The sequence below is a fragment of the Neoarius graeffei genome, chromosome 17 (assembly GCF_027579695.1).
Source record: "Neoarius graeffei isolate fNeoGra1 chromosome 17, fNeoGra1.pri, whole genome shotgun sequence".
Lineage (NCBI taxonomy): Eukaryota > Metazoa > Chordata > Actinopteri > Siluriformes > Ariidae > Neoarius > Neoarius graeffei.
Window position 1 is genome coordinate 10,246,809 of NC_083585.1, and position 25,414 is coordinate 10,272,222.

Genomic DNA, 25,414 nt, shown 5'->3' on the forward strand with positions numbered 1-25,414 from the left:
GAAATGTCCTTATTTTTGAAAGAAAAGCACTGTTCTTTTCAATGAAGATCACTTTAAACTAATCAGAAATCCACTCTATACATTGCTAATGTGGTAAACGACTATTCTAGCTGCAAATGTCTGGTTTTTGGTGCAATATCTCCATAGGTGTATAGAGGCCCATTTCCAGCAACTCTCACTCCAGTGTTCTAATGGTACAATGTGTTTGCTCATTGCCTCAGAAGGCTAATGGATGATTAGAAAACCCTTGTACAATCATGTTAGCACAGCTGAAAACAGTTGAGCTCTTTAGAGAAGCTATAAAACTGACCTTCCTTTGAGCAGATTGAGTTTCTGGAGCATCACATTTGTGGGGTCGATTAAATGCTCAAAATGGCCAGAAAAATGTCTCGACTATATTTTCTATTCATTTTACAACTTATGGTGGTAAATAAAAGTGTGACTTTTCATGGAAAACACAAAATTGTCTGGGTGACCCCAAACTTTTGAACGGTAGTGTATAGACACAGAAATAGTATATACAGATGAAAATTATTACCATAAATTCTTCTTTTTAAATTCAAGAAGCGAAATCTGTTAAAACTAATGAGCTTGGTAAGTTTTGAATATGCAGTATTAAACAAATGCAGTGTTTAATCAACAGGTATTGGACAGGTTTAATTCCAGAAGGAATCATGTTCACTTTCCATATACAGTGATTTTTGTCGATATAGAAAAAAGTAGGTAAGCAAGTCTGTGTTTAATTATTAATATTTCAGATTGTAATATGTCAGCATGTCCATCCTGAGTTTATCAAAGTAAAACAACATGTAGTCAGGACCAGAAAATCCAACAAGTCATTTCACTTTCTGATTTAAGGATAGGGATGTGTGTGTCTTTGGTTTGGTTTGACGATTTAGATTTATGTTCTGGAACCACACAGGTTTCTGTTCTCTTTCAGAGGTTGACGATCTCAAGTTCGATCCTTTCGGGAACTCTGGCATCAGCGGTCTGAGCAGCTGCGACTGGTCCGACAAAGACGATGCCCTGTCTGGTCAGGACACTAAAGCCCAGGGAGTTTGTGTGTCTGGGCTGCCCTCCTCAGCCATGCTTCACAAGAAGGAGACGTCATTTGGAAGCTCGGAGAACATCACACTTACTACACTTGCAAAAGTCACCACGTTCCCCACTGAGGACGCAGGATTTGCCGACTTCGCTGATTTCAGCTCCACCCAGCAGGCACCTAGAGAGGAGGAAGATGATGATTTTGGTGACTTTGCCAGCACGGTTTCAGAAAAATCAGATGCAGCTGATCCGGCTCTTGAGGCCAGCCATCCTGAGGCGCCGGACGACTTTGGCGCTTTCCAGGGTGACAAGCCCAAGTTTGGCAAATCGGACTTCCTCAAGGCTAGTGCTCAGCCAAAAGCAAAATCCAGTGAGGAGATGATCAAGAACGAGCTCGCCACATTTGATTTGTCTGTTCAAGGTGAGTGAATCACACTGGGGGTGAGGGAGAATATTGGGGAGAGAAGACGCAGACTAAAGAAGCAGAGGGTTTTTTTTTTTTTTGCTTGCTTGCTTGCTGTAAAATGGAATATGATGTAACACAAAAGCAAAGAAAAATTAAGCATTAAAATGGACTAATGTTATATGAATAAGAAGGTGAATTAAAAACCGATCTAAGGATCTTTTACATTTGCCTGGTCTTTGCAATACAGATGTTGTTAATGTTCGCAAGGGGTAAGTCCGTTTCCCTCTGTGGCACACTGGGCCTGAGAGGGTGGACACAGAGCAGATCCACAGCTGCAGTCAGTGGCTCTGTTAATTATTCTAGCTAACGATAGATGGCAGTATTGTAACTGAATATCCTGCCAAGTTGATCAGAGACGGAGGAACAGTGCCAGACAAAGGCCATGAGCAAACATTAACAGCCCCTTGTTCATTAATCTGCTGTAACTTATTGTTGCTTCCTCAAAGTGGTAAAGGCTTATTTGCTTCTCATGAACCCGCTCCTCCATATCAGTGTAATTTGTTGCAGCGAACGCAGCGTTGTTTTCTCTGTTGTCTTTTTTGAGAATTAATCCGATGAGTGGGTCCTGTGCTGCAGTAGATTAGTGATGTGATGGCCACCTGAAGACTGGCGTGTGTCTTTTAGGAGTGTCACTAGCCATCTCCGTGTAACCAGTGTGCTAGCATGTACCCTTTGTCCTCCTCTTCCCCACTGGAGGTGCGCACACATCACATCTCTGTGTGAAATCTGCTGAATAATTTATACCTACACAACTGGCCTGCTGCTTCACTACATAATTATCATTTGTTGCAAATGAGGTATTTGTGCTCTCTATCCTCGTCCTGAATGAATTAGTAGCAATGTTTTAGAGCTGAAAGCTGCAATTAAAGAACAGGATAAACACAGAGAGCCAAATAATAAATGAAATGTAGTGGAAAACGGTAATTGAAACATCGTGTGTGTGTTTTTGCAGGGTCCCACAAGCGAAGCCACAGTCTAGGGGACAAGGAGATCTGCTCCACACCTTCTGCTCCTGAGCAGCAGTTCCGTGATCGCTCCAACACCCTGAGTGAGAAACCGGCGCTGCCAGTCATCCGGGACAAGTACAAAGACTTAACAGGAGAGGTGGAGGTCAGAGCTACTCCTCTCTCTCTCTCCCTCTTTCCAGTCAGATACATGCACTGGTTCTGTCTGGAATGCTGAACCGTATGTTGTAATAATCACCTGAGTAAGTCTTAATTTTCTCTTACAACTTTTCTCTTTTCTGTTGTGACGAATCAGGAGAGTGAGCGCTATGCGTACGAATGGCAGAGGTGCTTGGAAAGTGCTCTTCAGGTAACTCTGCACCCATACAGATCAAAACACAAACTTCACAAATATAGGGCTTAGTCTGCTAATCCTCAGGGCTCTGCTCCGTAGAGATAAGGGGTCTCCGGTTATTGTTTGATCAGTATCAGCTACTTTTAAAGTTATGGTCCTTATTTAGACCCTGTGCTCTGATCCCAGCTCCTTATAACCGAGGATGTTTAAAGAAAAGTGCTTTATTATACTGTGCATGTGAAGAGCTAATATAATCAAGAGAAATTCCACCGGTAGAGAGATTTCTCTTGGGTTATTAACAATGTATTTAAAAAAAAAAGTAAAGCATAACAACCATAATTAAATAGGGAAAATATTACTGTGTAAATATAATCAATTTATTTACAGTACATTAGGCATGTAACGATTTGCCCGATTCACGGTTCCATTTTCCCATGATATATTTTGGAAAAAAAAGGAAAATTTTATGACCAAAAAAAATTGCAACACTTATTCTTTATCAATTTAAATATTATATTTTCTTCATTTTCTTAAAGGTAGACTGCCTTTTTAGATTTTTCAAGTGTAGGTCATAAAAAGAATTTTCCCCCAACACCCAATTATTTTTGTCTAATGGACCGAAAGCTACTAAACTCGAATCACAGACTTCCAATTTGATCAATATATATATTTTTTAAATAGAACAGTTAATGACTTTAGGGCCACGTATTCCTAAATTCTCCACTATTTTTTCCTGCTTCACCATGACCCAATTCAAGATACTGCGTCATGCATCACGTGGTGGGCTTTCCCCGTTCACCCAAGGCATTGTGGGATACAAATTTGAAACAGGAGAGAAAAATGGAGGACAAGAACATGGATTAAAGTTTTCCGTCGCTACGACGGATTTCCGTCAACTGGGAGCGCTAAAGGTCAATAATGAGAGTGATGCAGATCCGAGGAAAAAAAGGGTGACACCGATGTGATTTAGAACTTCACCAAGCTGCTGTGATTGCCTGTTGTTGAACCCTTTCTTGTGCTATGTTTGAGTATATGTAAAGGAATAAGTTGTTGCGCTAGATAGGAATAAATAAATAAATACAGCCTCCGCTACTGTCTAGTCCCGGGGAGGCTCGGCGTGGGCCACTGATGAAACTATTTGGCTGTCCTACTACTAGGCAACTAGGTTACTTGTCTACTACTAATACTAGGCCTTTTGTAGTAGTAGTAATAATGATATTTGCCTATTGAAAGGTGATCAGGTGAAAAGTTGAAGCCGCAGCAAGACCTTTGCTATTAAGCGTTTTGTAGGTTAAACAGGCTTCGGCAGACAACGTCCTGGAAAGGCTGTATTTTTCTTTGGTTTGATTAGCCTATGATTTAATCTTTAAACATTATGGTTTCAGCAGTTCGCTTAAACATTGGAGGCTGCAGAGTCGGGCTGCAAGATTTCCCGACACCTGTTTAAGGGCGTATTCACACCTACGTTGTTTGGTCCGGACCAAACGAACCAAATTTCCCTTGGTCCGGACCTTTTGGGTTGGTCTGAATACAAACCACCGAACTCTGGTCCGGACCAAACAAGCGGACCGAGACCGAGCTGCAAGGTCGGACTCGGTCCGGACCAAAGGAACCCTGGTGCGGACCTTTTGGAGGTGTGAAAGCAGACCGGACCTAATCCGACAGTTTTGCTTTTTTGTACCTCGGGAGCTTCTGTCGTTTGTCGAGCATTATGGGAAACAGAGTCTTGACACTCCACCGCAAAGCGCAAACACTGTTTCGGTTGTCAAGGGTCGTTCAGTCACCAGTGGTAGGCGAGTACAAAAAAATGAGTAGGGGGCAAACGTGGGCCGAGGAAGAAACGCGTACCCTTGTGGATATATGGGCAGATGTCCACATATCTGAGCTTTTGGAGAGAACACGCAAAAATGCCGACGTGTTTGCTGTATTCAGTGAGAAAATGAAGGAGAAGGGGTTCACGCGCTCCCCAGAACAATGTCGGCTAAAAGTGAAGAAACTCTGTCAGACCTACATTAAAATCAGGGACATTCTTTCAAAAAGTGGCGGTACTAGCGACGCAAAACAGAAATTCATCTATTACGATGGATAAGGCGAATATCCCGACACATACCTCCTCCGTCTTGCGTGAAGAGCCAGAACTGTCACAACATGATGTGCGCTCATCAGCGCTATCCTCCGTAGCTGCCTTGCCCTTTGTCGTCGTCGTTGATAAATTACTTGTACAACAGCATAGTAATCGCACAATTGTGAAAACTGGAAAAAACATATAGCTTTGATGACATTAAAAAGAATAACAGCACGGAAAGCCTCCATGACTACTTTTGAACTTAATGCTTTGTGCGCGTGTCGTCTCTGACCAATAGCTGAATGACCTCAGGGCGCGTGGCTTTGTTGACAGATTTTGGTCCGCTTACTAAAATGTACAGTGTGAAAGCGAACCGCACCAAAATGAAAAAATAAAAAAAAACATTTGGTTCGGACCAAAGCAAGTGAACTATCGAACTAACCTGGTCTGAATACACCCTAAGATGCCAAACTTCACAGTAAGGAGAAAATAATTCCACAGTATTTAGTGCCTCGTCAGTCTCAAAAATTAATAAGGACCAACGCAAATTAAGTGCCCAAAAAACATCTCGTAGGCCTATATTTTACATTTTCAAAAAAGTCCGGAATTGGAAGTCGGTCAGTGGAGTGTAATGAAGTGTCTCATTCACTAAGCATAAAAGGTCGGAAAACAGTGGAGAAAACAGCTATTGCTTAAATAGGCTACTAATGGTTTACATTAGTAATTTAATGTATGTGACAAATAAATTAAATAGATAAAGAAGCCAATACTCCGAAGCTCAAAATTCAGGAAAGTGGCTCCGGTGTCGCAAGTGCACAAGAACAGTTATTTGAAAGTTAACCTGATGAATTTGTGCGTGCGCGTGCGATTTCATGAAGAACCGGGACAATTGGCATTCGGTGAAAGATTCACACCTCTGACTCATTATATTCACGCGCGCCCTCTCGCCCACTGTTGCTTCGTTTTCCCGATTTACACGCATGTCTGAAGATGGAGTTTTCAGAAATCTCCACTCTGCCCAGAGTTTGCAAAAGTAGCTGTTTTCAGTGACTGAAACCTCCGTATAGGTGTGAATGAGAGGTGCAACCGAATAAATAAATATGCGTCTTTTTTATCCGGCTACATGTAGGCTATCACTGCGCAAAGCCTCTAATGTTGAAATAGTAATATTTGTTAAAATAATAGTAGGCTAATTTCCACATTAATCGGTAAAATGGCACAAGGGATGTGATGGGGGGATGGCCGTTTTATAAGGGGAATGATTTGAGATTTTTATTTCAGAAGGGGGATGCCTCCCCCTACCAAACTCGAGTACTGCGTATAAGGCCACCGGATATAGGCCCTTCGATTTCCATCACTAGAGCGCGTCAAATTACTTTCGGTTTTGCCATCATGGACGCGCTTCTTTTAAATGAAGGCACAGATGTGTCAGACATCGACAAAACGGTAAAGAATAAGTGGAGATGGGCTTGGCTAAATGAAATGGGCGATAATGGCAAGCCATTTAGTTCATGGTGCAAAAAGATGAAAATGGCAGGTGTGTGCTTTTGTGTAGTTCGCAATAAAAAAAAGTCTATGGAAGCAATGGCAAAAAACTAGATGCCTTTGGCTTCACTGCGAAGAAGCAGAAAAAGTGAACTTTACTTTTCTTGCAAGTTCTTTCTGTTCCACTCTTTTGAAAGCATGGTTCAAGTTCGACTGCACTTGCACTTTTCTCTTAACCACTGTTGTGCATTACTAAAGTATTGTTGAAATAAGTTTGCACTTTGCGCTGAAAACTTGATGTTTCATCATTTATAGCCAGTAATGACAATGGTAAAGTCTTGCCTTAGCTTTAGTCATTGTTAAAATTATGTAAATGTACTATAAGTAGGGGCCGAGGGGATAATGGACAACACGGCGTTTAAAATTTGACGCATCGCTGATGTGGTAGGGGCCAACGACATGGAGCTTTTTTTTTCCTGTCAGATGATTTTTTTTTTTGCTTTAATCCATGCAAGAATGAAATGTGAAAGAGCGACTACAGTAACGGAAAGCGAGAAGAAAAGACGTTATGTTATATACGAAGGAAAGGAAACGCAGGACCAAACTAATAAATATAGGCGCTCAGCGAGCACATCGGTGTGATCAACTGTTCGTTTAGCGACAGAATGATGGAACTGTCAGTGCACGCTCAAAGGGAAACCTGTGGATGGCAGTAATGCAACACTGTGGATGCCAGCTGCCGTAAAACCCAAAAGAAGAAGGTAAACCTGCGCATGCGCACACGGACTTCCTCTGTCTGCTTGACTGCGTGAAGCGAGCGATTTCATGCACATTATTTGCTTTAATCCCCTCAAATTAAATAACTTCCCAGCACAGAATGGCCTGATTTTATTTTATTTTTTTATGTATTACAGAAATAAATATATATCACGATCAAATTTCAGAGGGAACTAAATTTCACTGATTTTATGAAATCAAAAGTCTATATAGCTTTAATAACCAAGAATAATTATTTACCCACATTTGTAAAGGTTGGAGTAAAATATAATGACCGATTCACTAAAATATTCCATTTATTAAAATTAGGGGGAAAGTTAATAACACACAGGCCTCTTCTTAATAAACATTTATGAACATTTGTTCCTGTGTTTTCTTTAGTGTTCAGCAGTCTGTTTATTTAAAAAAAAAAAAAAAGCTCTAAATTCTTTTGAAATCTATTTAGGTTGTTGAACTGTGTGCGCACTCTGTCTAAACAATGCAATTACAGATCGGGAAAACGAAGATTACACAGCCTGATGATAATCATGATTAATTTTTTTTTATTTCATCGATTCATCTCATCATCTCTAGCCGCTTTATCCTGTTCTACAGGGTCGCAGGCAAGCTGGAGTCTATCCCAGCTGACTACGGGCGAAAGGCGGGGTACACCCTGGACAAGTCGCCAGGTCATCACAGGGCTGACACATAGACACAGACAACCATTCACACTCACATTCACACCTACGGTCAATTTAGGTGGTGTTTACATTAGACCGTATCCGTCTTGTTTTCGTCACAGATGCACTGTCCGTTCACATTAAAACGCCGGGAAACGACTCCACAGGCAGAACAACTTGAATTCGCCAGGGCCCACGTATTCAACCCAGTTTGTATCTGATCCGGTGCTGTGTAAACATTGAGGAACGAGGATACGCAGTGCTGAGCTCTAGCTGACGTCGTCATTGGACAGCGTCACTGTGACATCCACCTTCCTGATTCGCTGGCGTTGTTCATGCCACGTTGGTCATGTGACGCGACTGCTGAAAAACGGCGCGGACTTCACTTCCTGCTATTGTTTCCGCCTTGTATCACATTTTTGTTTTTCATTAAAGAGTATAAAAGTATGAATATAATGCTTTGCTTTGTCATTCTTAATGTTGTTCATGGTAAGATGCAAATACTGCCCATTGTGTAGTTATGATTGTCTTTAGGCTTGCCATCCTTCCACTTGCAAGTGGTGAGTGACTTGCGCATGCCCGATATGCACTGGGATCACACACACAGCGGCTCAGTCCCGAATCACTGCTAGTGTGCTTCACTCGCGCGCTCTGTGAGCTGCGCAGGGCCGGAGTGCGCACCCTCCAGAGGGCACTCGCTGTTCAGGGCGGAGTGATTTGGAGCGCAGCCGCTGAGGAGGAAGCGCTGAGCCGCACTGACACATTTCAACTTACGTGCCGTCTAATTAGTCATGTGATTAGCGTATCCGTGTATTGGCGTTGCTGTGTGCACGCGAATCGTTTTAAAAACGTTAATCTGATGATCCGCTGATACGGTCTAATGTAAACACCACCTTAGAGTCACCAGTTAACCTAACCTGCATGTCTTTGGACTGTGGGGGAAACCGGAGCACCTGGAGGAAACCCATGCGGACACGGGGAGAACATGCAAACTCCACACAGAAAGGCCCTCGCCGGCCACGGGGCTCGAACCCAGGACCTTCTTGCTGTGAGGCGACAGCGCTAACCACTACACCACCGTGCCGCCCTTCATTGATTCAAATCATCATAAATTTGTATCACAATTTATTGTTGCACAAGATATCATTACGGTACATGCTGACAGAACACTAAACAATATCTGTGCTGTTAGGATACCAGTGAATTTTTAAGTGAAGTAAATTTAAAAGGATTTGAATAATCAAAATCATCAAGAGAGCCAAAAACTCCTCAGTCTTCATTAATAACACTGTACATGTTTTTGACCTTTAAAAAGGGGGGGGGGGTTATATGGCCAAAAGTTTGTGGACACCTAGATGTGACTCTTCCCCAAATTGTTAAACCTGGAGTGGGATCTTCACCTAGGACATGTCAACGTGATGGTCAAGTGATCACAAACTTTTGGCCATCAGGGTTTGTAGTGACTTGCAATTATTGAAAACTATAAAGTGAGAATTTGCCATATAACACATTGTGGAAACTCTTCACCTTGCGATGAAATTAGTGTGCGTGTGTGTGTTAGTTACAGTAGTTTTAAACCTAGAGAACTGGGCACTTTCTAGTAAGTTGTCAATTTCCTGATTTAGATTTCAGTAAGTTAGAGTAGGCAAAAACAAGGTCAGCTTGAATCTAATTGCAATTTTAGTAAAAAGAATACTGTTACAGAACATTTAGAGATAAAATATCTTGAGTCTGCACTTTAACACAGTGCAGACCTGCAAACCTCTACACTTTGTGTAAGAGCTCCACGCTTTAACATCAGCGTACACTGCTATGCATTAGCACTCAAAAACAGGCCAAAAGTTTTCTTTCCCCACACCAATCCTCATCCTCGAATAAAAACAGCAGATAGGCCAGTCGATTTATGAACAATTTGAGTTGCGTAGTGTTTTGAAACCACACCCCTTCCCCCCCCCCCCCCCCCCCCCCCCCCCCCCCCCCCCCATCTTACATTAGTAATCTTTCAGTTGGTGCTCTCATCTCGACTTGATGTTAGACTAATGATTTGTGAAAGGACTATATCGAAAATGTTCTTTACCATACTGATCCCTTCACACCAGTGCGATTATACACACTTCCTTTCAGAGTTTAGCAGCTCTGTTCAGTGTGACTGGTTTGAGTTCTGTAATAATAAGCTGTAATGTCTCGAATAAATACGTTTGATGGTACACATTTGCCTGATGTACTTTAGTATTTGAGTCGTTGCATTATATCCATAGAATTAATCTGAGATACATCTGTGTGTCAGGAAAAAATCTCAGCTATAGTAGATAAAGGATTCAGTTCGTCAGTCTCACCTTACTTCTACCTTCTGTCTCTCTCCCCTTATTACATCTCCCCCCCTCCCTTTTTTTCTCCATCACTCTGCAGGTGATCTCCACAGCCAACAACACCCTTAATGGTATCAGCAGTTCCACTGTGTGCACTGAGGTCATCCAGTCAGCACAAGGCATGGAGTACCTACTAGGTGAGAGCTGCTGGGATTAATAGCCACTATATCACAGCACTGTAGAGTTCTTCATTCTGATTGGTCAGAGGGTGTTGATTTCATTTTCTATCGCAGCAGTTCTGATAGTAACGTCAGCCGCATGTCAAATTACAGGTTTTATTTTTAATACATTACTGTTTCTATAGTAACTCCAAATGGACTTGCGTGGAAGATGCTCGCGTAATTGTCTTTTTAAAATAAGCAGATATTTTAAAAATAGTTATTTAACAGAGAAACATATGGTAACTATTGCTACGGTGAAGCTTTCTGTAATGAGAACATTTATTGACCATTCTGGAAAATTAAGGGTTTTAAGGAAAGGTTATGTTTTTAGCCACAGGAATGTTTTCAGGGTGATAATTTTTTGCACTTTATTCAGTAGCGCTCTAATTAAAAAAAGACTGGTGAGAGAAGAAATGGTTATAGTTAATGAAAGTGGTAACAGGTTTTGCACTAACTTGCTTCACAGACCTTCTGCAATATTAAATTAAAATAATGGGTTAAAAAGTACATGATGTCGATCTGTAATTAATAGTAAGTAATTATTGTTGTACAAGAGGAATTAAACTATTCCGGACATGCTGTTGGAGGAAAATGATCTACTCCATAGTGATGTGGTTTGCTGCATTCAGCTGTGGAAGCGGGAATCTCGGAATTGTCATTTTCAATATCCAGGTGTTCAAGCACCAAAGTGGGGAAAATGTGGATAGTCCTGTTTTGTCAGTGTTTTATAGATTTATAAGCTAATATGTTTGTTGAGGCGGGCGGCACGGTGGTGTAGTGGTTAGCGCTGTCGCCTCACAGCAAGAAGGTCCGGGTTCGAGCCCCGTGGCCGGCGAGGGCCTTTCTGTGTGGAGTTTGCATGTTCTCCCCGTGTCCGCGTGGGTTTCCTCCGGGTGCTCCGGTTTCCCCCACAGTCCAAAGACATGCAGGTTAGGTTAACTGGTGACTCTAAAGTGGTGTTTACATTAGACCGTATCAGCGGATCATCAGATTAACGTTTTAAAACGATTCGCGTGCACACAGCAACGCCAATACACGATTCGCGTGCGCACAGCAACGCCAATACACGGATACGCTAATCACATGACTAATTAGATGGCACGCAAGTTGAAATGTGTCAGTGTGGCTCAGCACTTCCTCCTCAGCGGCTGCGCTCCAAATCACTCCGCTCTGAACAGCGAGTGCCCTCTGGAGGGTGCGCACTCCGGCCCTGCGCAGCTCACAGAGTGCGCAAGTGAAGCGCACGAGCAGTGATTCGGGACTGAGCCGCTGTGTGTTAACTGGTGACTCTAAATTGAGCGTAGGTGTGAATGTGAGTGTGAATGGTTGTGTGTCTGTGTCAGCCCTGTGATGACCTGGCGACTTGTCCAGGGTGTACCCCGCCTTTCGCCCGTAGTCAGCTGGGATAGGCTCCAGCTTGCCTGCGACCCTGTAGAACAGGATAAAGCGGCTAGAGATAATGAGATGAGATGAGATGTTTGTTGAGGCGTACACAACGTATAAATGTACAAATACAATGTATAAAGACCATAAAAGTAAGAAGTGCTACTTTATGTTTACTGCTGATGCTGTGAGCAGCCATGTTGACTTGATGGTCACTTGCTAAACTCCTAGGAACCTGGAGTTGAGACGACCATCCAGAGGACTTCTTTTGTTTTTCCTGATTGGGGTTTGGGAATTCTGAGTTACAGGCTCTACTCAAATGAAGCAAAACTTCTTGTTTGGGCAATATCACATCACTGTGCTGTTGATTTTTAATTTTCCTATAACAGCACACCACATTGTATTTTATTCCTTGTTTAACATCTCCTTATTCCAATCCTCTTTTAACTATGATCTATACAGTTGCTCTGCTAGAAATTAACCTCACCATCTATTTGCTTATGTGCTAGCGTAGCGTTTCAAATTTCTCCCTGTATCAGGCTTCTGTTGGGCTTTTATTAAGCTCTGAATGCTACAACTTCAGTCGGACATAGTGCTCTACTTTCCCAGTACACGCTGTACAACTGACAGTTGAGTTCTTTTAGACTCCTCTCACCTTACTTGTGCATTACTATCCACTGTGAGAGTAGTATCCGTGTGTGTGTTAGGTGTGGTGGAGGTCTATCGTGTGGCCAGGCGAGTGGAGCTGGGCATCAAGGCCACGGCCGTGTGCTCGGAGAAACTGCAGGAGCTGCTGAAAGACATCAGTCGTGTGTGGAACAATCTCATGGGCTTCATGTCTCTGGCCAACCTCTCAGTGAGTAATTCCACCACCTGAATGAAACACTTCATGCACACTAACTTTTTGACACACAGTCTCATTTTTCAGTCAGGTGGAAGGTCATTCAACACAATTTTCCAGATGTCTTGTCATGAGTTTTTCTGTGCACTGAGGTGGTGTGAGGCAGATTGCTGGTCAGTGCTGCATAGAGAGAGAGAGAGGGAGCTTTGTGCTTCGTTTGAGTTCCGCTCCTGAGAGAATATCGTTTTTCAAATGGCAGATGATAATATTTGAGATGCATCTGTGTAAGTGTGCTCACTCTTATAGGCATAAGTGAGTGGGAGTTGGAAGGTAGTATGTGTGAATTCTCTCTTCATGCAGTCAAAAGCACCTTGTCTAGTCTGAGGCTTTGTGCTGTTTGTGCAGGTGTATTGATTAGCAGACTGGATGAGCTGCTGTAATTCCGCTGCTATCTGAGGCTCAGGAGTCTAAAACTCTGGAGCATAGGCATTCATACTGTGTGTTTTTTACAGCCTGATGAGAGCTCTCTGGACTTCTCCTCCTGTATCCTGAGGCATGGCATCAAGAATGCAAAGGAGCTAGCCTGTGGAGTGTGTCTGCTCAACGTGGATTCACGCAGCAAGGTCTGAACCTCATCCACATCATACCAGGCCAGATATACAGTTAAGTCCATATATATTTGGACACTGACACAAATTGTTTTTTTACCTGTTTACTGAAACATATTCAAGTTATAGTTATATAATGGACATAAAGTCCAGACTTTCAGCTTTCATTTGAGGGTATCCACATTAAAACTGGATGAAGGGTTTAGGAGTTTCAGCTCCTTAACATATGCCACCCTGTTTTTAAAGGGACCAAAAGTAATTGGACAGTTGACTCAAAGGCTATTTCATGGGCAGGTGTGGGCAATTCCTTCATTATTGTCATTCTCAATTAAGCAGATAAAAGGTCTGGAATTGATTTGAGGTGTGGTGCTTGCATTTGGAAGATTTTGCTGTGAAGAAAACATGCGGTCAAAGGAGCTCTCCATGCAGGTGAAACAAGCCATCCTTAAGCTGCGAAAACAGAAAAAACCCGTCCGAGAAATTGCTACAATATTAGGAGTGGCAAAATCTACAGTTTGGTACATCCTGAGAAAGAAAGAAAGCACTGGTGAACTCATCAATGCAAAAAGACCTGGACGCCTACAGAAGACAACAGTGGTGGATGATCGCAGAATAATTTCCATGGTGAAGAGAAACCCCTTCACAACAGCCAACCAAGTGAACAACACTCTCCAGGAGGTAGGCGTATCGATATCCAAATCTACCATAAAGAGAAGACTGCATGAAAGTAAATACAGAGGATTCACTGCATGGTGCAAGCCACTCATAAGCCTCAAGAATAAAAAGGCTAGATTAGACTTTGCTAAAAAAAACATTAAAAAAGCCAGCACAGTTCTGGAAGAACATTCTTTGGACAGATGAAACCAAGATCAACCTCGACCAGAATGATGGAAAGAAAAAAGTATGGCGAAGGCGTGGTACAGCTCATGATCCAAAGCATACCACATCATCTGTAAAACACGGCGGAGGCAGTGTGATGGCTTGGGCATGCATGGCTGCCAGTGGCACTGGGTCACTAGTGTTTATTGATGATGTGACACAGGACAGAAGCAGCCGGATGAATTCTGAGGTATTCAGAGACATACTGTGTGCTCAAATCCAGCCAAACTGATTGGTCGGCGTTTCATAATACAGATGGACAATGACCCAAAACATAAAGCCAAAGCAACCCAGGAGTTTATTAAAGCAAAGAAGTGGAATATTCTTGAATGGCCAAGTCAGTCACCTGATCTCAACCCAATTGAGCATGCATTTCACTTGTTAAAGACTAAACTTCAGACAGAAAGGCCCACAAACAAACAGCAACTGAAAACCGCTGCAGTAAAGGCCTGGCAGAGCATTAAAAAGGAGGAAACACAGCGTCTGGTGATGTCCATGAGTTCAAGACTTCAGGCAGTCATTGCCAACAAAGGGTTTTCAACCAAGTATTAGAAATGAACATTTTATTTACAATTATTTAATTTGTCCAATTACTTTTGAACCCCTGAAATGAAAGGATTGTGTTTAAAAAATGCTTTAGTTCCTCACATTTTTATGCAATCATTTTGTTCAACCCACTGAATTAAAGCTGAAAGTCTGAACTTCAACTGCATCTGAATTGTTTTGTTCAAAATTCATTGTGGTAACGTACAGAACCAAAATTAGAAAAATGTTGTCCCTGTCCAAATATTTATGGACCTAACTGTATTCATGTATTTGTATTCTGATTCCTGTTACCTTCACCATGATGTTTTTTCTGCAAGCACAACAGCAAACCAACAACTTGGAACACTTTGATCAAACATCTCTGATCGCCTAAGGTCTGAGACTGACCTCTGCTTTGCCTTTGGTTATTTTGTAGAAGAAAGAAGAGAACACATTTGGACGTCTGCTTAAAAAAGTATGACACTGAGCTTTGCTTTGGTGCATTTGGGAAGCTGGTGCTCCTTGTCCTTGGTGCCAAAATGACCCTGTCTCTATAGCAGTTAGATGGAAACTCCTGTAGCTTGAAAACGACACATTCCCTTAGCTGTGTCTGTTCACTCCCAGTACACGCCTTTGCTGAAGATCTGTGAGGCTGCTACTCAATTATGCATGCTATTGTAAAGAACTCTAAAGAATCACATGATAAGTCCTTTTGGCACCTCAGTTTGGAAAGGGGATGATGGGAGCAGTTGATTTTAAAAGGTTCAATCCTGAGCTCGGGTTTCTGTCTGCACAGAGTTTTGAATGTTCTCCCTATATCCATGCTGGTTTCCTCTGGGTTCTCAGTTTTCCTCCTGAAACTATTGGAGTATATGGGTCGGCAACTCTAAATTCCTGCTTCACGGCCAGTCTTCCCGCGATAGGCTCTGGATACAGGATAAGAGTTACTGAGGATGAACGAATACTAATCTTGCTAGTGGTGAATAAAAGCTGAGATGCAGCCTATTTGCTATAGTACATTAGTGTCAGAAGACTAGATGAAGCCTAACCATCCATCACCTTTCCACATAAACACTGCTGAAAATGTAATATAATCATGAATAAGTTTCACCTACAACTGATGAAACCTACTCAAATAACAACACTGGTGAAACATCAAATCTAATCAAATAGTCTTACTGCTTTTCACTGCTGAAAAGCTGCTCATTGAAAAAATTGAAATGTCCAGATCCAGATTTGTCTGAGCATTCGGGGTGTTTGATTGGAAAGATGTTCAGGATGGAGGTCTTCTCTGTGGGATTGCAGGATGTGGGACTTCACTGGGATCGGCTGCATCTCAGCTGAGGGGCTCAGGATCACAAGCAGCGTCATCAGGAATAGGCAACTAGCTCGAGTTTTAGTTATTTAAAAGCTAGAATATCTTCAAAAGGAATACACAGGACTTCAAACACCCAAGTGCTTTACGTAAGCCCTTTTTTTATTCCCCCCCCTTTTCAAATATTACCAGTCATCAGAAATAAACACGTTATACAAGAATACATTGTTACAAGGATGTAAATAATGTATTCTTGTATAATGTGTCTTGTATAAAATATCCTATTTACACACCAGTAGTATTTTTGTAAAATGGTGTGATGCCACACATCGTTTAAACAGTACACCAGGTATTACCAACACACACTTCCAATAGTCACGTCATGTTTGTTCCAGTGATGTGAAGTTGATTCAGTTAGTACTGTCCGCTATGCATTGTGTGGTGTTATCGCAATACCACAGTGTTATTGAACTCTCAAATCAATAAACTATGTGATGAGTCATTGTTTAATTAATAAAAAAAAAATTGGCAAATTGCTGTGGTATAAGAGGAATAAAACACTTGGAGACATACTTTTATAGGAAAATAATCAACTAATGGTTGATGGTTCCTCCAACATTACAGAACTAATGGTTCCTCTGCTTCACATCAGGGTACATCACACCAACTTGTTGTTCTTTATTCCCTCCAGACATCACGCCCGGTCATGTTTTATTCCTTAATTGTCACTGCTAGTCAGTAAATATACACATACTTTATCCACTATATGACTGAAGAATGTTGGGAACTCGCTTAAGAAATTTTCTTTGGAAAGCTGATTAGGTTTCTATAATAGTTGAAATTGTTTCACACTTTCATGGACAATCATCATTGAGATTTCATCATTTTGTTTCTTTACGGCATGCTAACTATTTTAATTTCCATAGATTTGTGTACGATTTACATGCAGTTACTTTTTGCTTCATGAACAAGTTGCCTATTCCTGTGAGGTTTTAAGGGGCTGTAGCACTCCAACACTTGGGGCTTCTTGGTGATCAACTTTCTCTCCATCTTGACACTTTCTTTAGTCGTCTTTGGTTCAGACATCCATGACCGTTTTTATGCTACTTCCAGGCACTGACAAAAGACCCAGGCACAAAGTTAACGGTAAATATTGTCCTATTTTTCTTTGTCTGAAGGCTTTGACAAGCTGTTCACAGAAATATCCTCCTCAGGACTGTACGATGGGCTTTACAGATATTCACACACAGGCCTTACCATCTGAGCCTGGAAGCTGATTGCAGTTAACCTTTGAGCTGAGCTCTGTCCCATTTGGTTGACCTTTTCACCATCGGCGGACCTCTTACCCTGTTTTGAACTGCCTGTGGAATGTCACCATGAAATTGGCCTTTCAGTAATGGAAATGTCCATTGCAGGGTCATATACTTGTTGAATGGCCAAATTATGAATGTGTATGAATGAACATGGAGGAAAACGAGAGCAAATGAAAAGGAAGGCAGTGGATTATGAGACATGTCCTTTTTACAGGTCCCAGGTGTTATTGCTTTAGTGTTTTAAGAGTAAAGTGATTTACACAAAATATTGTGCACATGCGTGTGTAGAGGAACACCTGTACGCCCGCTCATTCATGTAATTATCCAGTCATGTGGCAGCAGCACAATACATAAAGTTATGCAGCTCAGAATAGGTTAAAAAATGTGATCAGTGACTTTGGGTGGTAGAAAAGGGCAACTGGACTTGCTTGAAGATTCTTGAAAACGTTTCACCTCTCGTCCAAAAGGCTTCCTCAGTTCTGTCTGACTAATAGGGAGTGTTTTCAAGAATCTTCAAGCAAGTCCAGTTGCCCTTTTCTACCACCCACAGTTTACTATGACCTGGATGATTGAGAATCTTCACAGACACGATCAGTGACTTTGTAAATCTTGGTTGAAGATTGGGGGGGGGGGGGGGGAATGGGCAGCTAAATAGTTCTGTCAGGACCACTTCGTCAAGGAACTTTATTTACATTGCAATATTTGCAACAAGTTGTATTTGGTGGGTGGCTCTGCTCTGGGACCTCTCTGCCCTTCCATGTGTATACGTGAAAAGCCTTGGGGCAGGGAGAGCACACCTCCCTGCCCTACCATGTGCCTACATGGAAAGGCTAAAGCAGGGAGAGCCGCAGCGAAACACCCCATCGGGTACAGAACAGAGCAGGCATTGATGACAACAGAGATGACATTGATTAAGGTCGGAATATGGGACCTCCCTGCCCTTCCACATGCCTGTATGGAAAGGCTTGAGGCAGGGAGAGCAGCTCCCTGTCCTTCCATGTGCCTGCATGGAACGGCTAAAGCAGGGAGGGTGGCAGCAACGAAAAGCGCATCTCCCTGCCCTTCCATGTGCCTATATGGAAAGGCACATGGAAGGGCAGGGAGGTGTCCTTTCCGCAGGGAGCACAGCAGCAAAGACTTTTTCTATTAGAAGGTCTGTATAAGACCCACCCCTTAATTGAGGATGGCTGCCTTTGCGGGATTTGAAACAGTGAACTATAAAGGCACTGAGATGTGACGTGAACAAGATTATTCACATTCAAAGACACGCGGTTAGATTAACACAGGGTGGTCTTAGTGTCCTTGAGCAAGGTACCTCACCCCCAACTGCTCCCCGGGTGCTGTAGCATAGCTGCCCACTGCTGTGTGTTCACTGCTTCAGATGGGTTAAATACAGAGGATGAATTTCACTGTGTTTGAGTGTGCATGTGACAAAGGTGGCTTCTTATATTGTTACAGTGAGTACATCAAGGAGTTGGATACGTTAGGCAGTAAGTAAACGGTCACTTCTTGAAGTTGATGTGTTTAAAAGTAGAAAACTGGGCAAGCTTTAGGATCATATCCTCTTTGACAAGGGCCAAATGCAGTGGTTAGATGACTGGGTCAACACATCTCCAAAATTGTAGGTCATGGGGGTGTTCCTGGTATGTAGTGATTTATCTATGAGAAAGTGGTCAGAGGAAGGGCAATCAGTGAACCACAGAAGAGCACCTGTAGTGCAACTGCTGAAAAGGTTAATGCTGGCTAGATAGAAAGGTATTAGAATGCACAGCACAGCTTGATTGTATGGGCTGCATAGCTGCAGAATGGTCAGGGCGCTCATGCTGACTCCCGTCCGCCAAGGAAAGTGCCTACAATAGGCATGTGAGCATTAGAACTGGACTATGGAGCAGTGGAAGAAGGTGGCCTGGACTGGATTGTGAGCAGGCATCAATGATACAGAAATGACATTGATTAAAGTCAGACAGCATAAAAGGGGATGAGTTGGGGTGGGTTGCAAAATGGCTTGCAGAGGAAGCAGCAAAGTTAGGCAGGTTAAGGCAGCTTAAATAGGTGTTCTGAAAGATATGCCAATAGAATGCGTAGAAGGGAATCAGCTGAGCTGACAGCTGATGTGGGTTGGCTTAAGATCAGCTGCAGTTAGCTGATGTAGCCAGGATTGAGGGCTGAGCTTGACTTTGTGGCCTGCCAGAACTACACTATGCTCCATTTCTGCCAGGACCACTTCGTCAAGAAACTTTATTTGCAACAAGCTGTATTTGGTGGGTGACTCTGTTCTGGGACCTCCCTGCCCTTCCATGTGTATATGTGGAAAGCCTACCATGTGCCTACGTGGAAAGGCTAAAGCAGGGAGAGCCGCAGCAAAACCATCACACCAGGCAGAACTCCCTGACGTTCCATGCTTTCATGGAAGAACCAGCAGGAGGAGCTCGCTAAACTAACTCAGAAGCAAGTTAAACTAAGATGAAATGTGGTGAGGCTAGTTGGGGTAACCTAGCTAGTAAGTTTATACAGAGAGCCTAAGCACCTATGCAATACTGTCAATATTGTTTTATTATTAGTAGTAGTAATAATGTTTAATCTAGCGCAGTTTGAATGAACGGGACAGGTCAGGCTGGATGGTGCTGCCGCCGGGCACAGTTCACGAAATTCAAAGCGGGACAAGAATTGGCCATTCGTTGTCCAAGCCTGGAATGTGGGCTATTCAAACAATGAAATTATCCAACGCAGAGGACCTGTGAGGCACATCACAAATCTATTAATAACGGAACTGAGGAGCCCTTGTTAATGATGTTACAGCTGCCTCATTGTCACAAAAACAGGATTTGCTTCTTGACCAGTGTTTACCTCACAGAAGATGAGCTACACGATTGGGTAGATCCCATTAGAGCAGTGGAATAAATGTTAGCTGACAAGGATGACAATTCTTTTGACCATGCATCAGCAAACCGCTGATTATTGAACCCACCACCCCCCCAAAAAAAATGGAAGGGGCAGTCTCTGTGAACACCTTTTAACCTGGAATCTCCATTAGTAATTTTCATTATAGAAGAATGAGATTTACCCAATTCCATTTACCCAATTCCATTTACCCAACAGAAGGAGACCAGAACCAGCATTCAGATCTGCAGCTCGTATCCAAGCTCACCCTATCATGGAGCTCTCTACAGATTTAGAGAGGTCAAGAAGCCTGGATACAAATGAGCATCCCTGGGGAATAACACGCATTGCGTAATTAAGATGCCAAAACATAGAAACAATTCCCTTTTTGAAATTACTGTTGCCTCCTGCACTTCTCATGATCTCTTTGAAGCAATTAGATTTTTCTGAGAGGCAGTGAAGCTTGTGTCCAGTTGCTGTCTAAGGTGATGCCTAGAAATTCTATAGTCTGGGGAGGGCCTGATTTCTCTTCAGATAGAGGAATACCAACCCAATTTGTAAACACACGTTTGAGCTCTGAGATACATCAGTCTGGCTTTGAATTTGGGTCATCCACTAGCAAAAGTCATCTAAGAGGTGAAGCACAAAAGCAGTTTACAGGTGTTAAGAATGATCCAGCTAAGAGCCTCTGACAAGGTGTCTCATATTTTGGGCTGCTGCAACAGCTGAAGGTGAGCCTGACTGAGAAATATATCCTATCTCCCCATTTAGCCAAATACAGTGGGGCAAAAAAGTATTTAGTCAGCCACCAATTGTGCAAGTTCTCCCACTTTAAAAAGATGAGAGAGGCCTGTAATTTTCATCATAGGTACACTTCAACTATGAGAGACAGAATGGGGGGGAAAGAATCCAGGAAATCACATTGTAGGATTTTTAATGAATTAATTGGTAAATTCCTCGGTAAAATAAGTATTTGGTCACCTACAAACAAGCAAGATTTCTGGCTCTCACAGACCTGTAACAACTTCTTTAAGAGGCTCCTCTGTCCTCCACTCGTTACCTGTATTAATGGCACCTGTTTGAACTCGTTATCAGTATAAAAGACACCTGTCCACAACCTCAAACAGTCACACTCCAAACTCCACTATGACCAAGACCAAAGAGCTGTCAAAGGACACCAGAAACAAAATTGTAGACCTGCACCAGGCTGGGAAGACTGAATCTGCAATAGGTAAGCAGCTTGGTGTGAAGAAAATCAACTGTGGGAGCAATTATTAGAAAATGGAAGACATACAAGACCACTGATAATCTCCCTCGATCTGGGGCTCCACGCAAGATCTCACCCCATGGGGTCAAAATGATCACAAGAACGGTGAGCAAAAATCCCAGAACCACACGGGGGGGACTTAGTGAATGACCTGCAGAGAGCTGGGACCAAAGTAACAAAGGCTACCATCAGTAACACACTACGCCGCCAGGGACTCAAATCCTGCAGTGCCAGACGTGTCCCCCTGCTTAAGCCAGTACATGTCCAGGCCCGTCTGAAGTTTGCTAGAGAGCATTTGGATGATCCAGAAGAGGATTGGGAGAACGTCATATGGTCAGATGAAACCAAAATAGAACTTTTTGGTAAAAACTCAACTTATCGTGTTTGGAGGAGAAAGAATGCTGAGTTGCATCCAAAGAACACCATACCTACTGTGAAGCATGGGGGTGGAAACATCATGCTTTGGGGCTGTTTTTCTGCAAAGGGACCAGGACGACTGATCCGTGTAAAGGAAAGAATGAATGGGGCCATGTATCGTGAGATTTTGAGTGAAAACCTCCTTCCATCAGCAAGGGCATTGAAGATGAAACGTGGCTGGGTCTTTCAGCATGACAATGATCCCAAACACACCGCCCGGGCAACGAAGGAGTGGCTTCGTAAGAAGCATTTCAAGGTCCTGGAGTGGCCTAGCCAGTCTCCAGATCTCAACCCCATAGAAAATCTTTGGAGGGAGTTGAAAGTCCATGTTTCCCAGCGACAGCCCCAAAACATCACTGCTCTAGAGGAGATCTGCATGGAGGAATGGGCCAAAATACCAGCAACAGTGTGTGAAAACCTCGTGAAGACTTACAGAAAACGTTTGACCTCTGTCATTGCCAACAAAGGGTATATAACAAAGTATTGAGATGAACTTTTGTTATTGACCAAATACTTATTTTCCACCATAATTTGCAAATAAATTCTTTAAAAATCAGACAATGTGATTTTCTGGAATTTTTTTTCTTATTCTGTCTCTCATAGTTGAAGTGTACCTATGATGAAAATTACAGGCGCCTCTCATCTTTTTAAGTGGGAGAACTTGCACAATTGGTGACTGACTAAATACTTTTTTGCCCCACTGTAAATGCCAACACGAAGGGTGTAAAGGCATGCCATGAATGAGACTATTGATGCTTTGAGTTTCGTCATTACAAAGAGCAGATAAATCGATTATTAGGGCCCCCCCAAAAAAAAAAATATTTACGGTGTGCTATACCTATAGGGTTAATGGGAGCCGTAAGATTGAGTAGTTTGGTCACCACTACTCATCATCTCAACTACTCATCGTTGTGCGATGCAGGAGCTGGCCGCGTAGCTAATTTAGGAGCATGGAGGATGTAAACAAACCTTCTGTTGCTGAGAAATGCGAACTTTGTAGAGGGAGCTGACTGGACTCCAGGGCTTGGATTCTGGAGTTCATGGTGGCAAGTAACGCTGGATGCTAGACAAGGCTGACAAGAAGTTATTTGGGTCTGCAGGTGTGGCTGCTGGGCTTAGACTCGCCCTCTCTTGGGCAGCAGAGTGGCCAGAGCTGGGACTGCATGGAGGTGCGGCCAGCATTTTCATTTTCGGCGGCTTCCCTAGGGGCAGAGATGCTGAAAAGATCTGCAGCTAGGGGCTCGAGGCCGAAGCCCCCCGCAACAATGCAAACAGTTCCTTGAGGGAAGCCCCGACTGGAGCCGCGATGCTATTTATTAACAAGATTTCCAGGAGCCTGGGCATAGGCCACTCGTTAATCCTGGGAGCAGAAGACTTCTATTTGCCAAACAAGAGCTCCGGCGAATGGAAATGATGCTGGCTTGCAGAGGAAGCAGCAAAGTTTAGGCAGCTTAAATAAGGTGCTCTATGAGCGATTTGCCAATAGAACGCGTAGAAGGGAATCAGCTGAGCTGATGTGGGCTGGCTCGAGATTAGCTGCAGTCAGCTGATATAGCCGGGATTGAGGGCCGAGCTTGACTTTGTGGCCTGCCAGAACTATGCTATGCTTGATTTGTCCAAGACTAGTTAATTGTCCAATCTCCAGCTATCCAGTTTTGGTGAATTTGTGTCCACAGTCACCTCCGATTCTTGTTCTTGCTGACAGGACTGAAACTTGATGTGGTCTTCTGCTGTTGTAGCTCATCCACCTTAAGGTTCTGTGCAAAACCTAGTGTGTGCATGAATATCCCAGGACATCTGTAGTTTCTGAAATACTCGGAAATCCCCCCCCCATCCGCATCTACAACCATGCCATGGTCAAAGGCGCTCTGATCACATTTTGTCCCCATTCTGATGTTTGATGGGAATATTGATTGGAGCTCTTGACCTGTATTTGCTTGAGTTTTTTTTTTTTTTTGCACTGTTGCCACATGATTGGCTGATTTGGAAAATTGCATGAATAAACAGGGGTACAGGTGTTCCTATTAAAGTGGCTGGTGAGTAACTGGTGAGGCCTATATATATATTACAGCCCCTCTCTGTGTAGGAGGGTATGATTCACCACATATGAGTCATGGATATTTCACCAGGAATGCAAACCGTTGATCTGCATAATGCACACGCGCAGCAGCTGTGGCTTTCAGGAAGATAGCACTGAATTGGTCTGTTGAGTGAACTTCATAGAATTTTCCGCTTCCAGATATAGACACTGAGTGGAAAGCGCAAGTCTGTATCTACTTTAAATCACAGGAGGCAGCAACAGTGCTGTCATTTATTATGCACAATTCATGCTTAATATCCTAACCAATCCAAAAACCCTTCTTAGCATGTGTAGTATTTTTTTATTATTATTAATTTTAATCGGTAACTGGAATTAAGACTAATGTTAAAGCTGAAGTCTCCTCTGTAGATGGTTCACGTTGTCTTTTTGATGTGAAATATACAACACCAGTCTGAACAGAGAGCACTCCGTACCCTAAGTTGTTTTGATGTGCAAAACTACAACGCTTATGACTAGAAAAGTGCTGCTACTTGGTTGAATGCTAATAAATATCATCCAGCCTAAATGCCTTTCTTTTTTTTTTCCTCCTCTCTTCCCTGCTGGCTCGGATGCCACGGACAGGCTTTTAACTCGGAGACAGATAACTTCAAACTGACGTACGGCGGGCACCAGTACCATGCGAGCTGTGCTAATTTCTGGATTAACTGTGTAGAGCCCAAGCCTCCTGGCCTCATCCTTCCTGACCTGCTATGACTTCTCTGACCCATCTCTGCTGCTGTAGAACAACTGACCCGGATCTGAATGTTTGCTCTTAATTTATTGTGTGTCGCCCCCCCCCCCTGGCTTCAGAAAAAAACTTCTGCTCCTTGAACTTGGCCTGTTATGGTGCTCGGTGTTTTGTTTGCTGATGTAAAGAAACAAGAAAATCAATAATTTATTGACGTGTCTTTAACTTTGCCTTTGTATTTTGACACTCTATCCATCTGAAGGAGAGCAGAGAAGAAACTGTCAAACCTTTTAACTACTGTATGAGATGGACCTGACAACCATCCAGAATAAAGGAGGCTGTGTTCATCAGATGAACAGAAATGTAACACAAACTTTAGGTAATTCCATAACGTGAAACAACCACGATTTTCACTGTATTATTTATATTGGACACTTCTGTAGATCATGACTATATTAATGTGTAAATGAAACATCCTTCAGACATTTATATAGAAGTTTTTAGAAAGGCGGTTTTCTCTTGCTCATGCTCATCAGGGCTGTGCTGTCATTTAGCTGGAACTTGATCATGTTAATGCCTGGAAATGGAGGGTGTGGCCACTATATGGCTGGAGATGTAATTTTATTTTTAAGGATCTTTCATAAAACATTACTAGCAGACAACCATTCAATCTGGCTTTTTACAGTGTTAAATATGTGACAGCATGTTGGATGTCTTCTCTTTCATATGATGAAATTATACTTCAGCTGATTGTGGTCTTTAAAAATGGCTTGTTCTTTCTTCACCTTGGACAAAATTCAGCTTGGTTATATAAAATACTTTGAGCGTTAATAACATGTCTGTCAGTGGTGGTGATGTCTGTTATAGTGTCTATTAAAATGCTCTAAAAATTG

The 25,414-nt window shown here is 42.7% G+C and overlaps 1 protein-coding gene across 9 annotated transcripts in view; it reads left to right on the forward strand.

Annotated features, from left to right (window-relative positions):
* synrg (synergin, gamma) overlaps positions 1-25,414 on the forward strand; it is a 112,760-nt gene extending 87,346 nt beyond the window's left edge. For 3 of the 9 annotated variants that reach the window (XM_060943699.1, XM_060943695.1, XM_060943696.1), the window contains exons 16-24: positions 923-1,465; positions 2,463-2,620; positions 2,771-2,824; positions 10,205-10,301; positions 12,416-12,564; positions 13,062-13,172; positions 14,998-15,036; positions 16,990-17,022; positions 24,416-25,414. In XM_060943699.1, the coding sequence (XP_060799682.1) occupies positions 923-1,465; positions 2,463-2,620; positions 2,771-2,824; positions 10,205-10,301; positions 12,416-12,564; positions 13,062-13,172; positions 14,998-15,036; positions 16,990-17,022; positions 24,416-24,547 (1,316 nt within the window). In that variant the 3' untranslated portion in view covers positions 24,548-25,414. Of the gene's footprint in view, positions 1-922; positions 1,466-2,462; positions 2,621-2,770; positions 2,825-10,204; positions 10,302-12,415; positions 12,565-13,061; positions 13,173-14,899; positions 15,037-16,989; positions 17,023-24,415 lie in introns of all 9 variants that reach the window. The other 6 variants (XM_060943697.1, XM_060943698.1, XR_009656845.1 and 3 more) reach the window with 5 other exon arrangements.